This window comes from Oncorhynchus clarkii, chromosome 13 (genome assembly GCF_045791955.1).
Source record: "Oncorhynchus clarkii lewisi isolate Uvic-CL-2024 chromosome 13, UVic_Ocla_1.0, whole genome shotgun sequence".
Lineage (NCBI taxonomy): Eukaryota > Metazoa > Chordata > Actinopteri > Salmoniformes > Salmonidae > Oncorhynchus > Oncorhynchus clarkii.
In genome coordinates, this window is record NC_092159.1 from 859,162 (window position 1) to 875,077 (window position 15,916).

Here is a 15,916-nt window from a genome sequence, read left to right on the forward strand (position 1 = left end):
ATATATATATATATATACACTACCAGGTTATATATACACTACCAGGTTATATACACACACTACCAGGTTATATATATACACTACCAGGTTATATATACACTACCAGGATATAAATATACACTACCAGGTTATATATATACACTACCAGGTTATACATATTACATATATACACTATCAGGTTATATATACACACTACCAGGTTATATATATACACTACCAGGTTATATATATAAACTACCAGGTTATACATATTACATATATACACTATCAGGTTATATATACACACTACCAGGTTATATATATACACTACCAGGTTATATATATACACTACCAGGTTATATATACACTACCAGGTTATATATACACACTACCAGGTTATATATATACACACTACCAGGTTATATATATACACTACCAGGTTATACATATTACATATATACACTATCAGGTTATATATACACACTACCAGGTTATATATATACACTACCAGGTTATATACACACACTACCAGGTTATATACACACTACCAGGTTATATATATAAACGACCAGGTTATATATACACTATCAGGTTATATATACACTACCAGGTTATACAAATTACATATATACACTACCAGGTTATATATATACACTACCAGGTTATATACACACTACCAGGTTATATATATACACTACCAGGTTATATACATACTACCAGGTTATATATATACACTACCAGGTTATATATACACTACCAGGTTATATATACACTACCAGGTTATATACATACTACCAGGTTATATATATATACACTACCAGGTTATATATACACTACCAGGTTATATACATACTACCAGGTTATATATATATACACTACCAGGTTATATATATACACTACCAGGTTATATACATACTACCAGGTTATATATATATATATATACACTACCAGGTTATATATACACTACCAGGTTATATACACACACTACCAGGTTATATATACACACTACCAGGTTATATATATACACTACCAGGTTATATATACACTACCAGGATATAAATATACACTACCAGGTTATATATATACACTACCAGGTTATACATATTACATATATACACTATCAGGTTATATATACACACTACCAGGTTATATATATACACTACCAGGTTATATATATAAACTACCAGGTTATATATACACTATCAGGTTATATATACACACTACCAGGTTATATATATATACACTACCAGGTTATATATATACACACTACCAGGTTATATATATACACTACCAGGTTATACATATTACATATATACACTATCAGGTTATATATACACACTACCAGGTTATATATATACACTACCAGGTTATATACACACACTACCAGGTTATATACACACTACCAGGTTATATATATAAACTACCAGGTTATATATACACTATCAGGTTATATATACACTACCAGGTCATACAAATTACATATATACACTACCAGGTTATATATATACACTATCAGGTTATATATACACACTACCAGGTTATATACACACACTACCAGGTTATATACACACTACCAGGTTATATATATATAAACTACCAGGTTATATATACACTATCAGGTTATATATACACACTACCAGGTTATACATACACTATCAGGTTATATATACACACTACCAGGTTATATATATACACTACCAGGTTATATATATACACTACCAGGTTATATATATACACTACCAGGTTATATATATATACACTACCAGGTTATATATATACACTACCAGGTTATATATATATACATTATCAGGTAATATATATACATTATGAGGTTATATATACATACTACCAGGTTATATACTATATATATATATATATATATATATATATATATATAAAAAATATATATAATTATATAATAAATAATAATTATAACTATATAATTTTGCACGCCCAATTTTTCAGTTTTTGATTTGTTAAAAAAGTTTGAAATATCCAATAAATGTTGTTCCACTTCATGATTGTGTCCCACTTGTTGTTCATTCTTCACAAAAAAATACAGTTTTATATCTTTATGTTTGAAGCCTGAAATGTGGCAAAAGTTCGCAAAGTTCAAGGGGGCCGAATACTTTCGCAAGGCACTGTATATACACTACCAGGTTATATATATACACTACCAGGTTATATATATACACTACCAGGTCATATATACACTACCAGGTTATATATATATACACACTACCAGGTTATATACATACACACTACCAGGTTATATATATACACTACCAGGTTATATATATATATATATATATATACACACTACCAGGTTATATTTATATATATATATATATACACACTACCAGGTTATATATATACACACACTACCAGGTTATATATATACACTACCAGGTTATATATATATATATATATATATATATATATATATATATATATACACACTACCAGGTTATATTTATATATATATATATACACACTACCAGGTTATATACATACACACTACCAGGTTATATATATACACTACCAGGTTATATATATATATATATATATATATATATATATATATATATATATATACACACTACCAGGTTATATTTATATATATAGATATACACACTACCAGGTTATATATATACACACACTACCAGGTTATATATATATACACACTACCAGGTTATATATATACACACACTACCAGGTTATATATATATACACTACCAGGTTATATATATACACACACTACCAGGTTATATATATATACACTACCAGGTTATATATATATACTACCAGGTTGTAGGTGAACAGTTTGTCTCTCTCGGTGCAGTAGTATCTACCTACCTGTTGTAGGTGAACAGTTTGTCTCTCTCGGTGCAGTAGTATCTACCTACCTGTTGTAGGTGAACAGTTTGTCTCTCTCGGTGCAGTAGTATCTACCTACCTGTTGTAGGTGAACAGTTTGTCTCTCTCGGTGCAGTAGGATCTACCTACCTGTTGTAGGTGAACAGTTTGTCTCTCTCGGTGCAGTAGTATCTACCTACCTGTTGTAGCGTAGCAGCACACAGTTCTATAGCGATGTAGGTGAACAGTTTGTCTCGCTCGGTGCAGTAGTATCTACCTACCTGTTGTAGCGTAGCAGCACACAGTTCTATAGCGATGTAGGTGAACAGTTTGTCTCTCTCGGTGCAGTAGTATCTGATGACGTTTGGATGTTCGTCCGATTCCCGGAGCAGCTGGACCTCTCGCTCTGCAACGTCAAAACACTCTGGAAGGATCCGCTTCACCGCCACGCGACGGCCGTCAAAACGGCCCCTGGAACATTTCATATATCAGGAACTTAGCATGAATATATAATGACTATATCAGGAACTTATCAGGAATATATACTGGCTATGTCATGAATATATAATGACTATATCATGAATATATAATGACTATATCATGACTATGTCATGAATATATAATGACTACGGCATGAATATATATATATAATGACTATATCATGAATATAGCATGAATATATAATGACTATGTCATGAATATATAATGGCTATATCATGACTATATCATGAATATATAATGACTATGTCATGAATATACAATGACTATGTCACGAATATATAATGACTATGTCACAAATATATAATGACTATGTCACGAATATACAATGACTATGTTGTGAATATATATTTGACAATGTCATGAATATATAATGACTACATCAGGAATATATAATGACTATATCAGGAACTTATCAGGAATATATAATGACTATGTCATGAATATACAATGACTATGTCACGAATATATAATGACTATGTCACGAATATATAATGACTGTCACGAATATATAATGACTATGTCACGAATATATAATGGCTATGTCATGAATATATAATGGCTATGTCATGAATATATCATGAATATATCATGACTTTGTCATGAATATATAAATAATTTATACATAATAACTATATTATGAATATATAATGACTATATCATAACTATATCATTAATAAATAACGAAAAAATTATTACTATATCATGAATATATAATGACTATGCCATGAATATATATATATATAATGAGTATGTCATGAATACACACAATATTGTTATGAATAAAACGACACAATACGAGAGAATTCAAATTGTCTGGTGTGGGGGGGTGCAAGGAGACCCCAGCTCCACTAAAACCAATACGATGCAGAGAGTTCAAGGAGAACCCCAGCTCCACTAAAACCAATACGATGCAGAGAGTTCAAGGAGAACCCCAGCTCCACTAAAACCAATACGATGCAGAGAGTTCAAGGAGCACCCCAGCTCCACTAAAACCAATACGATGCAGAGTTCAAGGAGAACCCCAGCTCCACTAAAACCAATACGATGCAGAGAGTTCAAGGAGACCCCAGCTCCACTAAAACCAATACAATGCAGAGAGTTCAAGGAGAACCCCAGCTCCACTAAAACCAATACGATGCAGAGAGTTCAAGGAGACCCCAGCTCCACTAAAACCAATACGATGCAGAGAGTTCAAGGAGAACCCCAGCTCCACTAAAACCAATGACCAACTACTACATTTTCCAGGGATTGTTAAATAAACGTTATAACTGTTTTGGCTTTAATATCATCAGAGCATAGTCAGAAATACATATTTCCAATTATTCCACATTTAAGTCTGGGTTATAAAGCAAGAAACTGCTTTTCATGATCAGTAAACATCATCTAAACATCTAACCCTAACCCTACATCAGTAAACATCATCTAAACATCTAACCCTAACCCTACATCAGTAAACATCATCTACACATCTAACCCTAACCCTACATCAGTAAACATCATCTAACCCTACATCAGTAAACATCATCTAACCCTACATCAGTAAACATCATCTAACCCTACATCAGTAAACATCAGTAAACATCAACGGATGGAAGACTGACCGGAAGACGAAGGTTCCTTCTGTTCCATGTCCCAGAATCTCTGATGGACAGAAGGAGATCTTCCCTACCTCCACCTCCTCTATCCCTCCACCTGAGAGAGAGAGAGGGGGAGAGAGAGAGAGAGAGAGAGAGAGAGAGAGAGAGGGGGGGAGAGAGAGAGAGGGGGAGAGAGAGAGAGGAGGGAGAGGGAGAGAGAGAGGGGGAGAGAGAGAGAGGGGGAGAGAGAGGGGGGGGGAGAGAGGAGGAAGGAGAGGAGGAAGAGAGAAAGAGAGAGAGAGAAAGAGAGAGAGAGAGAGAGAGAGAGAGAGAGAGAGAGAGAGAGAGAGAATGAAGAAGAGGAGGAAGAGAGAGAGGAGGGAGAGTGGAGGGAGAGAGAAAGAGAGAGAGAGAGGAGGAAGGAGAAGAGGAAGAGAGAGAGAGGAGGGAGAGTGGAGGGAGAGAGAGAGAGAGAGAGAGGGAGGGGGGGAGAGAGGGAGGGGGGAGAGAGAGGGGGAGAAAGAGGAGGGAGAGGGGGAGAGAGGGGGAGAAGGAGGAGGGAGAGGGGGAGAGAGGGGGAGGGAGGGGGAGGGAGAGGGGGAGAATGGACCTTAGAAAGATTCTAACCTTGTAATTAAAGTATCTGCCACTTAGTGTGCGTGTGTGTGTGTCTCACCGTGTGTGTGTCGTGTTACAGCAGATCCGTTCCTGGCTACAGCGTCACTACTGTTACCGGGCGAGCCAGAGAGAGGAGGGTCCACAGAGGACGGCTGTGAGTCTGCAGACTGGGGCTGGGCTCCAGAAGGAAGGGGGGTTCCTGGGGAAAGGGGTGTGTCTGGTGGAGAAGGGGGTGTGTCTGCAGAAGAGGGCGTGTCTAGCAGGTGTTGGAGGCGGGATTCCAGAGCTTCGTCCAACTGCTGTCTCTGGTCCTTCTGCTGCTGGGTCACACAGTTATATATATACACACACACACACACACACACACACACACACACACACACACACACACACACACACACAGACTTTATATATAGTACAGACAGACACACACCTTTAAATGCACAAACATTATATACACACACAACACACACACACACACACCACACAACACACACACTTACAGTGCATTTGAAATGTATTCAGACCCCTTGACAACCTTAATCTAAAATTGATTAAAATAAATGTTCTCATCAAATCTCCACAGAATAGCCCATAATGACAAAGTGAAAACGGTGAAGCATGGTGGCTCCACCATCCCTACGGTGAAGCATGGTGGCTCCATCCCTACGGTGAAGCATGGTGGTGGCTCCATCCCTATGGTGAACATGGTGGTGGCTCCATCCCTACGGTGAAGCATGGTGGCTCCATCCCTACGGTGAAGCATGGTGGCTCCATCCCTACGCCGAAGCATGGTGGCTCCATCCCTATGGTGAAGCATGGTGGTGGCAGCATCCCTAGAGTGAAGAATGGTGGAGGCAGCATCAGGCTGTGGGGATGTTTTTCAATGGCATGGACTGGGAGACTCGTCAGGAGGGAAAGATGAATGGAGCAAAGTACAGAGAGATCCTTGATGAAAACCTGCTCCAGAACATTCAGGACCCTTGACTGGGGCTAAGGTTAAACTTCCAACAGGATAACGACCCTAAGCACACAGCCAAGACAACGCAGGAGTGGCTTCAGGTCAAGTCTCTGAATGTCCTTGAGTGGCCCAGCCAGAGCCCGGACTTGAACCGTATCAATTATCTCTGGGGAGACCTGAAAATAACTGTGCAGCGATGCTCCCCATCCAACCTGACAGAGAGGATCTGCAGAGAAGAATGGGAGAAACTCCCCAAATACAGGCATGCCAAGCTTGTAGCGTCATACTCAAGAAGACTCGAGGCTGTAATCGCTGCCAAAGGTGCTTCAACAAAGTACTGAGTAAAGCGTCTGAATACTGATGGAAATATGATACCCGTTTTCACTTTGTCATTATGAGGTATTGTGATGTCATTATGGGGTATTGTGATGTCATTATGAGGTATTGTGATGTCATTATGAGGTATTGTGTAGATTGATCAGGGGACAAAAACAATTGAATTCATTTTAGAATAAGCCTGTAACGTAAAACACTGAACATAGTGCAAACTAATTGGGCAGTAAAGTTCAATCATTTGCGTCTCTGTGCGGCAATTCTTCCAAGTGGCAATCCTGGAGGAGGTGCTTAGCTTAGAAGGAACATCGATGCCGAGCAGTTGCCCTCTGTAGGGTAGTGCTATACCAGGCAGTTGCCATACCAAGCGATGAAGCTTGATGGGTGTGTCCTGTAGTTGATGGGTGTGTCCTGAAGTTGATAGGTGTGTCCTGAAGTTGTTGGGTGTGTCTTGAAGTTGATGGGTGTGTCCCCGAAGATGATGGGTGTGTCCCCGAAGTTGATGGGTGTGTCCCTGAAGTTGATGGGTGTGTCCCCGAAGTCACCCTCAAAGTTTTGTCAGTAACACAAAGGAGGGCCCTCCAAGTTGCGGTCGGAGGCCGAACAGTTGCCATACCAAGCAATGATACAACCAGTCAGGATGCCCCCGATGGTGCAGCTGTAGAACCTGTTGAGGATCTGAGGACCCATTCAGCCAAATCTTTTCAGTCTCCTGAGGGAGAAAAAGTTCCCTCTTCACGGCTGTCTTGGTGTGTTTGGACCATGATAGTTTATTAGTGAGGAACTTGAAGCTCGAGACCCGCTCCACTACAGCCCCGTCGACGTGAACGGGGACGTGCTCGTCCCTTCTTTCCCTGTAGTCCACGATCAGCTCCTTTGTCTTGCTCACAATGAGGGAGGGGTTGTTATCCTGGCACCACACTGCCAGGTCTCTGACCTCCCTATAGGCCGTCTCATCGTTGTCGGTGATCAGGACTACCACTGTTGTGTCGTCAGCAAACTTAATGATGGTGTTGGAGTCGCACAGTCGTGGGTGAACAAGGAGTACAGGAGGAAGCAATCAGGAAGTCCAGGGATTGAATTGTAATTGGAAACACCGCCCCCTACTGTACTGGAGGAAGCCCATCGGGAAGTCCAGGGATTGAATTGGAGGTGGAACCACCGCCCCCTACTGTACAGGAGGAAGCCCGTCAGGAAGTCCAGGATCCAGTTGCAGAGGGAGGTGTTTAGTCCCAGGGTCCTTCGTGATGAGCTTTAAAGGCACTATAGTGTTGAACGCTGAGCTGTAGTCAACAAACAGCATTATCACGTAAATGTTCCTTCCTTCCGGATATGCAAATTGGAGTGGGTCTAGGGTTTCTGGGATGATGGTGTTGATGTGAGCAAGCCTTTCAAAGCACTTCAAATCAAATCAAATGTTATGGCTACAGACGTGATTGCTACAGGGCGGTAGTCATTTAAGCAAGGTTACCTTGGCGTTCTTGAGCACAGGGACTATGGTGTTCTGCATGAAACATGTAGGTATTAGACATCTAAATGAATTACCACCATCTAAATGAATTACCACCCTCTAGAAGAATCTAAATGGGTTTCCTGTCATTCTGAGCACCAGGGGATGGGTTAGCCACCCAATGCACATGGGTCTGGTAAATGTCTCAAACGTCCGGTAAATTACAATCTTGCCGGTCACATTGTCCTACGGGAGAACCCTGACTCCCACCCTACCCTGTCCTGTTGAACTAACCTGTGGATAAGTCAGAGCGAAGGCAAGCCATCCTCCCAGCAGTAGAGACAGGATCACCACGGTAACAGGGTCCTGGTATATATAGTCAGGCAGGATAGAGGACAACCCTGATCTTGATCCTGCTTGGGTCCTTCTGCTGCCGCTAGGACCCGAACCACGACCCCCTCCACCACCATGACCTACTGACTGGAACTAAAGAGGGGGGAGGGGGGTTCAGGTTAGAGGTCAAGGAATAGGGGTTGTAACTCACAGGATGGTCTGTATGTGAGTGGGGTTTAGAGGTCAGAGGTCAGGGGTAAGGGGGTTGTAACTCACAGGATGGTCTGCATAGCGGTTGTTCTGAGACCGGGTCGGGATAACGGCATCACCGGAACGCTGCAGGTTTACCGGGAAGTCTCTCAACATGGTGGTGTGGGCTACCGGGGGTAACTCATGGTGTCCTGATGAGAGAGAGAGAGAGAGAGAGAGAGTGTGAGAGAGAGAGAGAGAGAGTGTGAGAGAGAGAGAGAGAGTGAGAGAGAGAGAGAGCGAGAGAGAGAGAGAGAGAGAGAGACAGAGCGAGAGAGACAGAGGGAGAGAGAGAGACAGAGCGAGAGACAGAGAGCTGTGTGTCTCTGTGTGGTTTGTGTCTGGTGTCTCTGTGTGGTTAGTGTGTCTGGTGTCTCTGTGTGGTTAGTGTGTCTGGTGTCTATGTGTGGTCAGTGTGTCTGGTGTCTCTGTGTGGTCAGTTTGTTGGTGTCTCAGTAGTTACCTACTGGTTGTTCAGTGTGTTGGTGGAGCCTGGCGGGTAGTTACCTACTGGTTGTTTAGTGTGTTGGTGGAGCCTGGCGGGTAGTTACCTACTGGTTGTTCAGTGTGTTAGTGGTGCCTGGTGGGTAGTTACCTATGAGGAGCCACTGGTTGTTCAGTGTGTTGGTGGAGCCTGGTGGGTATCGTACGTCGGTAGACGGGATGATCTCACACTCTCCCTCCTCTCTAACCGTCACCTCCTCGGTCTCCGGTCCCTCGATACGCGCCAGTGTCAAGCCCCGCGGCTGCCGTGGCAACACATCAATCAATACATCAACGTATCAGCCAATCAACACATCAACACATCAACGTATCAGCCAATCAACACATCAACGTATCAGCCAATCAACACATCAACGTATCAGCCAATCAACACATCAACGTATCAGCCAATCAACACATCAAAGTATCAGCCAATCAACACATCAACGTATCAGCCAATCAATACATCAACGTATCAGCCAATCAACACATCAACGTATCAGCCAATCAACACATCAACGTATCAGCCAATCAACACATCAAAGTATCAGCCAATCAACACATCAACGTATCAGTCAATCAACACATCAACGTATCAGCCAATCAACACATCAACGTATCAGCCAATCAATACATCAACGTATCAGCCAAACAAATTCAGAGAGAAAAGTTCTAACCAGGTGTATATTATGACATCACAGTACTGAGACTAAAAAAACACCTGATTGGCTGATGTGTGTTGTGTTGACATGCTGATTGGCTGCTGTGTGTTGTGTTGACATGCTGATTGGCTGATGTGTGTTGTGTTGACATGCTGATTGGCTGCTGTGTGTTGTGTTGACATGCTGATTGGCTGCTGTGTGTTGTGTAGACATGCTGATTGGCTGCTGTGCGTTGTGTAGACATGCTGATTGGGCTGCTGTGCGTAGACATTGAGTGTACCAAAACATTAGGAACACCTTCCTAACAACCTCAATTCATGAGGGCATGGCCTCTAGAAGAAAGCGTTCCACAGGGATGCTGGCCCATGTTGACTCCAATGACTCCCAACAGTTGTGGCAAGTTGGCTGCGTGGCCTTTTGGGTGGTGGACCATTCCTGATACCCAGCAGGGGACGTGGCCTTTTGGGTGGTGGACCATTCCTGATACCCAGCAGGGGACATGGCCTTTTGGGTGGTGGACCATTCCTGATACCCAGCAGGGTGGCCTTTTGGGTGGTGGACCATTCCTGATACCCAGCAGGGGACATGGCCTTTTGGGTGGTGGACCATTCCTGATACCAAGCGGGGGACATGGCCTTTTGGGTGGTGGACCATTCCTGATACCCAGCAGGGGACATGGCCTTTTGGGTGGTGGACCATTCCTGATACCCAGCAGGGGACATGGCCTTTTGGGTGGTGGACCATTCCTGATACCCAGCAGGGGACGTGGCCTTTTGGGTGGTGGACCATTCCTGATACCCAGCAGGGGACATGGCCTTTTGGGTGGTGGACCATTCCTAATACCCAGCAGGGGAAACTGTTGTGGCAAGTTGGCTGTGTGGCCTTTTGGGTGGTGGACCATTCCTGATACCCAGCAGGGGAAACTGTTGTGGCAAGTTGGCTGTGTGGCCTTTTGGGTGGTGGACCATTCCTGATACCCAGCAGGGGAAACTGTTGTGGCAAGTTGGCTGTGTGGCCTTTTGGGTGGTGGACCATTCCTGATACCCAGCAGGGGAAACTGTTGTGGCAAGTTGGCTGTGTGGCCTTTTGGGTGGTGGCCCATTCCTGATACCCAGCAGGGGAAACTGTTGTGGCAATTTGGCTGTGTGGTCTTTTGGGTGGTGGACCATTCCTGATACCCAGCGGGGGACATGGCCTTTTGGGTGGTGGACCATTCCTGATACCCAGCAGGGGACGTGGCCTTTTGGGTGGTGGACCATTCCTGATACCCAGCAGGGGACATGGCCTTTTGGGTGGTGGACCATTCCTGATACCCAGCAGGGGACATGGCCTTTTGGGTGGTGGACCATTCCTGATACCCAGCAGGGGACATGGCCTTTTGGGTGGTGGACCATTCCTGATACCCAGCAGGGGACATGGCCTTTTGGGTGGTGGACCATTCCTGATACCCAGCAGGGGGACATGGCCTTTTGGGTGGTGGACCATTCCTGATACCCAGCAGGGGACATGGCCTTTTGGGTGGTGGACCATTCCTGATACCAAGCGGGGACATGGCCTTTTGGGTGGTGGACCATTCCTGATACCCAGCAGGGGACATGGCCTTTTGGGTGGTGGACCATTCCTGATACCCAGCAGGGGAAACTGTTGTGGCAAGTTGGCTGTGTGGCCTTTTGGGTGGTGGACCATTCCTGATACCCAGCAGGGGAAACTGTTGTGGCAAGTTGGCTTGCCACAACACACGCACACACACATTCACACAATCCTGCCTCCTCCCCTTCATCACTGATCGAAGTGGATTTAACAAGTGACATCAATAAGGGAACCATATCTTTCACTTGGTCAGTCTGTCAATTTTCTTTTTTAAAAGAGCAGGTGTTCTTAATGTTTTGCCAACTCAGTGTATTTTTTTTTTTTTTTTTGCTGTTGATTGACAGCTGTACTGACCACTAGAGAGACTCCGTCGTGAACCAGGGAGGTGGAGGCGTACAGATGAGAATCCAGCTTCCCCACATACAGAGTGGGCCTAAAACACACAAGACAAATGACATGAAGAATGACAGGAAAGAGAAGGTTTGAAACACCTTCAATTGCATTGTAATGCCCAAAACCCCATTAAGACAATGACTGTAAAAACTGTTACAATCCCCTGTGGTTGATGAGGAATTGAACAAATTGTATGGTTGTAGAGGGATGAGGCAAAAAGAATGGCAAGTAAGTCTGGCTGTACAACCGATTGGCAAAACGTACTGCAAATTGAGAAATCATGTGACTAAACTGATTAAAAAGAAGAAGAAACTAAACTATGAAACAAAGATAAATTACATAAATAATTATAATAAAAAAGCTTTGGAGAACCTTGAATGTCATTTTGGGGGGAAGAAAGGCTAACAGAACGCAGAGCATGTTCTTTAATGGAAGCCTCTCCAACATTATCGAGGTAGAATCAGGAATTCCCCAGGGCAGCTGTCTAGGCCCCTTACTGGTAGAATCAGGCATTCCCCAGGGCAGCTGTCAAGGCCCCTTACTGGTAGAATCAGGAATTCCCCAGGGCAGCTGTTTAGGCCCCTTAATTTTTTCAATCTTTACTAACGACATACCACTAGCTTTTGAGTGTGTGTGTGTGTGTGTCTCTCTTACACCAGCTGTGTGTGTGTGCTGGCCTGCTCCGTGACAAACTGGTAGCTCCATTTCATGGTGTGTGTGTCGTGGGACGAGAAGGTGAGGTAACGCAGTGTCTCCATGGCAACTGACAGGTGAGGGGCGTGTCTTAGAGAGTCCTGGCTGTACAGATACACACCCACCACAGGTGACCCATAGTTTTGCATCCACAGGACGTCGCCTGGGATAGAGGAGAGGAGGGTTAGCAATAGAGAGAAAGGAGAGGAGGGTTAGAGACAGAGAGAGGAGGGTTGGAGACAGAGAGAGAGGAGAGGAGGGTTAGAGACAGAGAGAGAGGAGAGGAGGGTTAGAGACAGAGAGAGAGGAGAGGAGGGTTAGAGACAGAGAGAGAGGAGAGGAGGGATAGAGACAGAGAGAAGAGAGGAGGGTTAGAGAGAGAGAAGAGAGGAGGGTTAGAGACAGAGAGAGGGGAGAGGAGGGTTAGAGGCAGAGAAATGAGAGGAGGGTTAGAGACAGAGAGAGAGAGAGAGAGAGAGAGAGAGAGAGAGAGGGAGGAGGGTTAGAGACAGAGAAAGAGGAGAGGAGGGTTAGAGACAGATAGAGGAGAGGAGGGTTAGAGAGAGAGAGGGGAGAGGAGGGTTAGAGGCAGATAAATGAGAGGAGGGTTAGAGACAGAGAGAGGGGAGAGGAGGGTTAGAGACAGAGAGAGAGGAGAGGAGGGTTAGAGACAGAGAGAGAGGAGGGTTAGAGACAGAGAGAGAGGAGAGGAGGGTTAGAGAGAGAGAGAGAGAGAGAGAGAGAGGGAGGAGGGTTAGAGACAGAGAGAGAGGAGAGGAGGGTTAGAGACAGAGAGAGGAGATGAGGGTTAGAGAGAGAGAGGGGAGAGGAGGGTTAGAGGCAGAGAAATGAGAGGAGGGTTAGAGACAGAGAGAGGGGAGAGGAGGGTTAGAGACAGAGAGAGAGGAGATGAGGGTTAGAGACAGAGAGAGAGGAGAGGAGGGTTAGAGACAGAGAGAGAGAGAGGGAGAAGGGTTAGAGACAGAGAGAGAGGAGAGGAGGGTTAGAGACAGAGAGAGGAGAGGAGGGTTAGAGACAGAGAGAGGAGAGGAGGGTTAGAGACAGAGAGATGAGAGGAGGGTTAGAGACAGAGAGAGGAGAGAAGGGTTAGAGACAGAGAGAGGGGAGAAGGGTTAGAGACAGAGAGAGGGGAGATGAGGGTTAGAGGCAGAGAAATGAGAGGAGGGTTAGAGACAGAGAGAGGGGAGAGGAGGGTTAGAGACAGAGAGAGAGGAGAGGAGGGTTAGAGACAGAGAGAGAGTAGAGGAGGGTTAGAGACAGAGAGAGAGAGAGAGAGGAGGGTTAGAGACAGAGAGAGAGGAGAGGAGGGTTAGAGACAGAGAGAGAGGAGGGATAGAGACAGAGAGAGAGGAGAGGAGAGGAGAGTTAGAGAGAGAGAGAGAGAGAGAGAGAGAGAGAGAGAGAGAGAGAGAGAGAGGGAGGAGGGTTAGAGACAGAGAGAGAGGGAGGAGGGTTAGAGACAGAGAGAGAGGAGAGGAGGGTTAGAGACAGAGAGAGGAGAGAGGAGGGTTAGAGACAGAGAGAGAGGAGATGAGGGTTAGAAACAGAGAGAGAGGAAAGGAGGGTTAGAGAGAGAGGAGAGGAGGGTTAGAGACAGAGAGAGAGGAGAGGAGGGTTAGAGACAGAGAGAGAGGAGAGGAGGGTTAGAGACAGAGAGAGAGGAGAGGAGGGTTAGAGACAGAGAGAGAGGAGAGGAAAAGAGGGGATATAATACATTATAACCTAATAACATATAAAAAAAATTGTCAGGTGTTTATTGTAACAGGTGTTTATTGTAACAGGTGTTTATTGTAGCAGGTGTTTATTGTAACAGGCCTGTCAGGTGTTTATTGTAGCAGGTGTTAATTGTAACAGGCCTGTCAGGTGTTTATTGTAGCAGGTGTTTATTGTAGCAGGTGTTAATTGTAACAGGCCTGTCAGGTGTTTATTGTAGCAGGTGTTTATTGTAACAGGTGTTTATTGTAACAGGTGTTTATTGTAACAGGCCTGTCAGGTGTTTATTGTAACAGGTGTTAATTGTAACAGGTGTTTATTGTAACAGGTGTTTATTGTAACAGGTGTTAATTGTAACAGGTGTTTAATGTAACAGGCCTGTCAGGTGTTTATTGTAGCAGGTGTTTATTGTAACAGGTGTTTATTGTAACAGGTGTTTATTGTAACAGGTGTTTATTGTAGCAGGTGTTTATTGTAACAGGCCTGTCAGGTGTTTATTGTAGCAGGTGTTTATTGTAACAGGTGTTTATTGTAACAGGTGTTTATTGTAACAGGCCTGTCAGGTGTTTATTGTAGCAGGTGTTTATTGTAACAGGTGTTTATTGTAACAGGTGTTTATTGTAACAGCCCTGTCAGGTGTTTATTGTAACAGGCCTGTCAGGTGTTTAATGTAACAGGCCTGTCAGGTGTTTAATGTAACAGGTGTTTATTGTAACAGGTGTTTATTGTAGCAGGTCTGTCAGGTGTTTATTGTAACAGGTGTTTATTGTAACAGGCCTGTCAGGTGTTTATTGTAACAGGCCTGTCAGGTGTTTAATGTAAAAGGTGTTTATTGTAACAGGTGTTTATTGTAGCAGGTCTGTCAGGTGTTTATTGTAACAGGTGTTTATTGTAACAGGCCTGTCAGGTGTTTATTGTAGCAGGTGTTTATTGTAACAGGTGTTTATTGTAACAGGCCTGTCAGGTGTTTATTGTAACAGGTGTTTATTGTAGCAGGTGTTTATTGTAACAGGTGTTTATTGTAACAGGTGTTTATTGTAGCAGGTCTGTCAGGTGTTTATTGTAACAGGTGTTTATTGTAGCAGGTGTTTATTTTAACAGGTGTTTATTGTAACAGGTGTTTATTGTAACAGGTGTTTATTGTAGCAGGTGTTTATTGGGAAACACAGTAATTACCTGACAGTAAAACGTACCTGACTCTCTGTCTACGGTCACCACCAACCCATCACCACTGGAGACGAGATGGGCCATCTCTGGAGAAACAACTGCATTATCATACTGTGCAGAACTAGATAAGTACATCATAGTATAATGGTGTATCTACTGTAGTACATCATAGTATAATGGTGTATCTACTGTAGTACATCATAGTATAATGGTGTATCTACTGTAGTACATTATAGTATAATGGTGTATCTACTGTAGTACATTATAGTATAATGTGTATCTACTGTAGTACATTATAGTATAATGGTGTATCTACTGTAGTACATCATAGTATAAT

The 15,916-nt window shown here is 43.5% G+C and overlaps 1 protein-coding gene across 2 annotated transcripts in view; it reads right to left on the bottom strand.

Annotated features, from left to right (window-relative positions):
• The window catches only part of LOC139423704 (serine/threonine-protein kinase/endoribonuclease IRE1-like), a 41,171-nt gene that overhangs the window by 10,375 nt on the left and 14,880 nt on the right, over positions 1–15,916 (bottom strand). Inside the window, exons 8-16 of one of the 2 annotated variants that reach the window (XM_071175315.1) lie at positions 15,606–15,665; positions 12,640–12,841; positions 11,947–12,025; positions 9,453–9,603; positions 8,885–9,009; positions 8,570–8,761; positions 5,590–5,848; positions 4,938–5,028; positions 3,117–3,306 (exon numbers count right to left, since the gene is read on the bottom strand). In XM_071175315.1, coding sequence (XP_071031416.1) covers positions 3,117–3,306; positions 4,938–5,028; positions 5,590–5,848; positions 8,570–8,761; positions 8,885–9,009; positions 9,453–9,603; positions 11,947–12,025; positions 12,640–12,841; positions 15,606–15,665 — 1,349 coding nt within the window. Of the gene's footprint in view, positions 1–3,116; positions 3,307–4,937; positions 5,029–5,589; positions 5,852–8,569; positions 8,762–8,884; positions 9,010–9,452; positions 9,604–11,946; positions 12,026–12,639; positions 12,842–15,605; positions 15,666–15,916 lie in introns of both variants that reach the window. The other variant, XM_071175314.1, reaches the window with a different exon arrangement.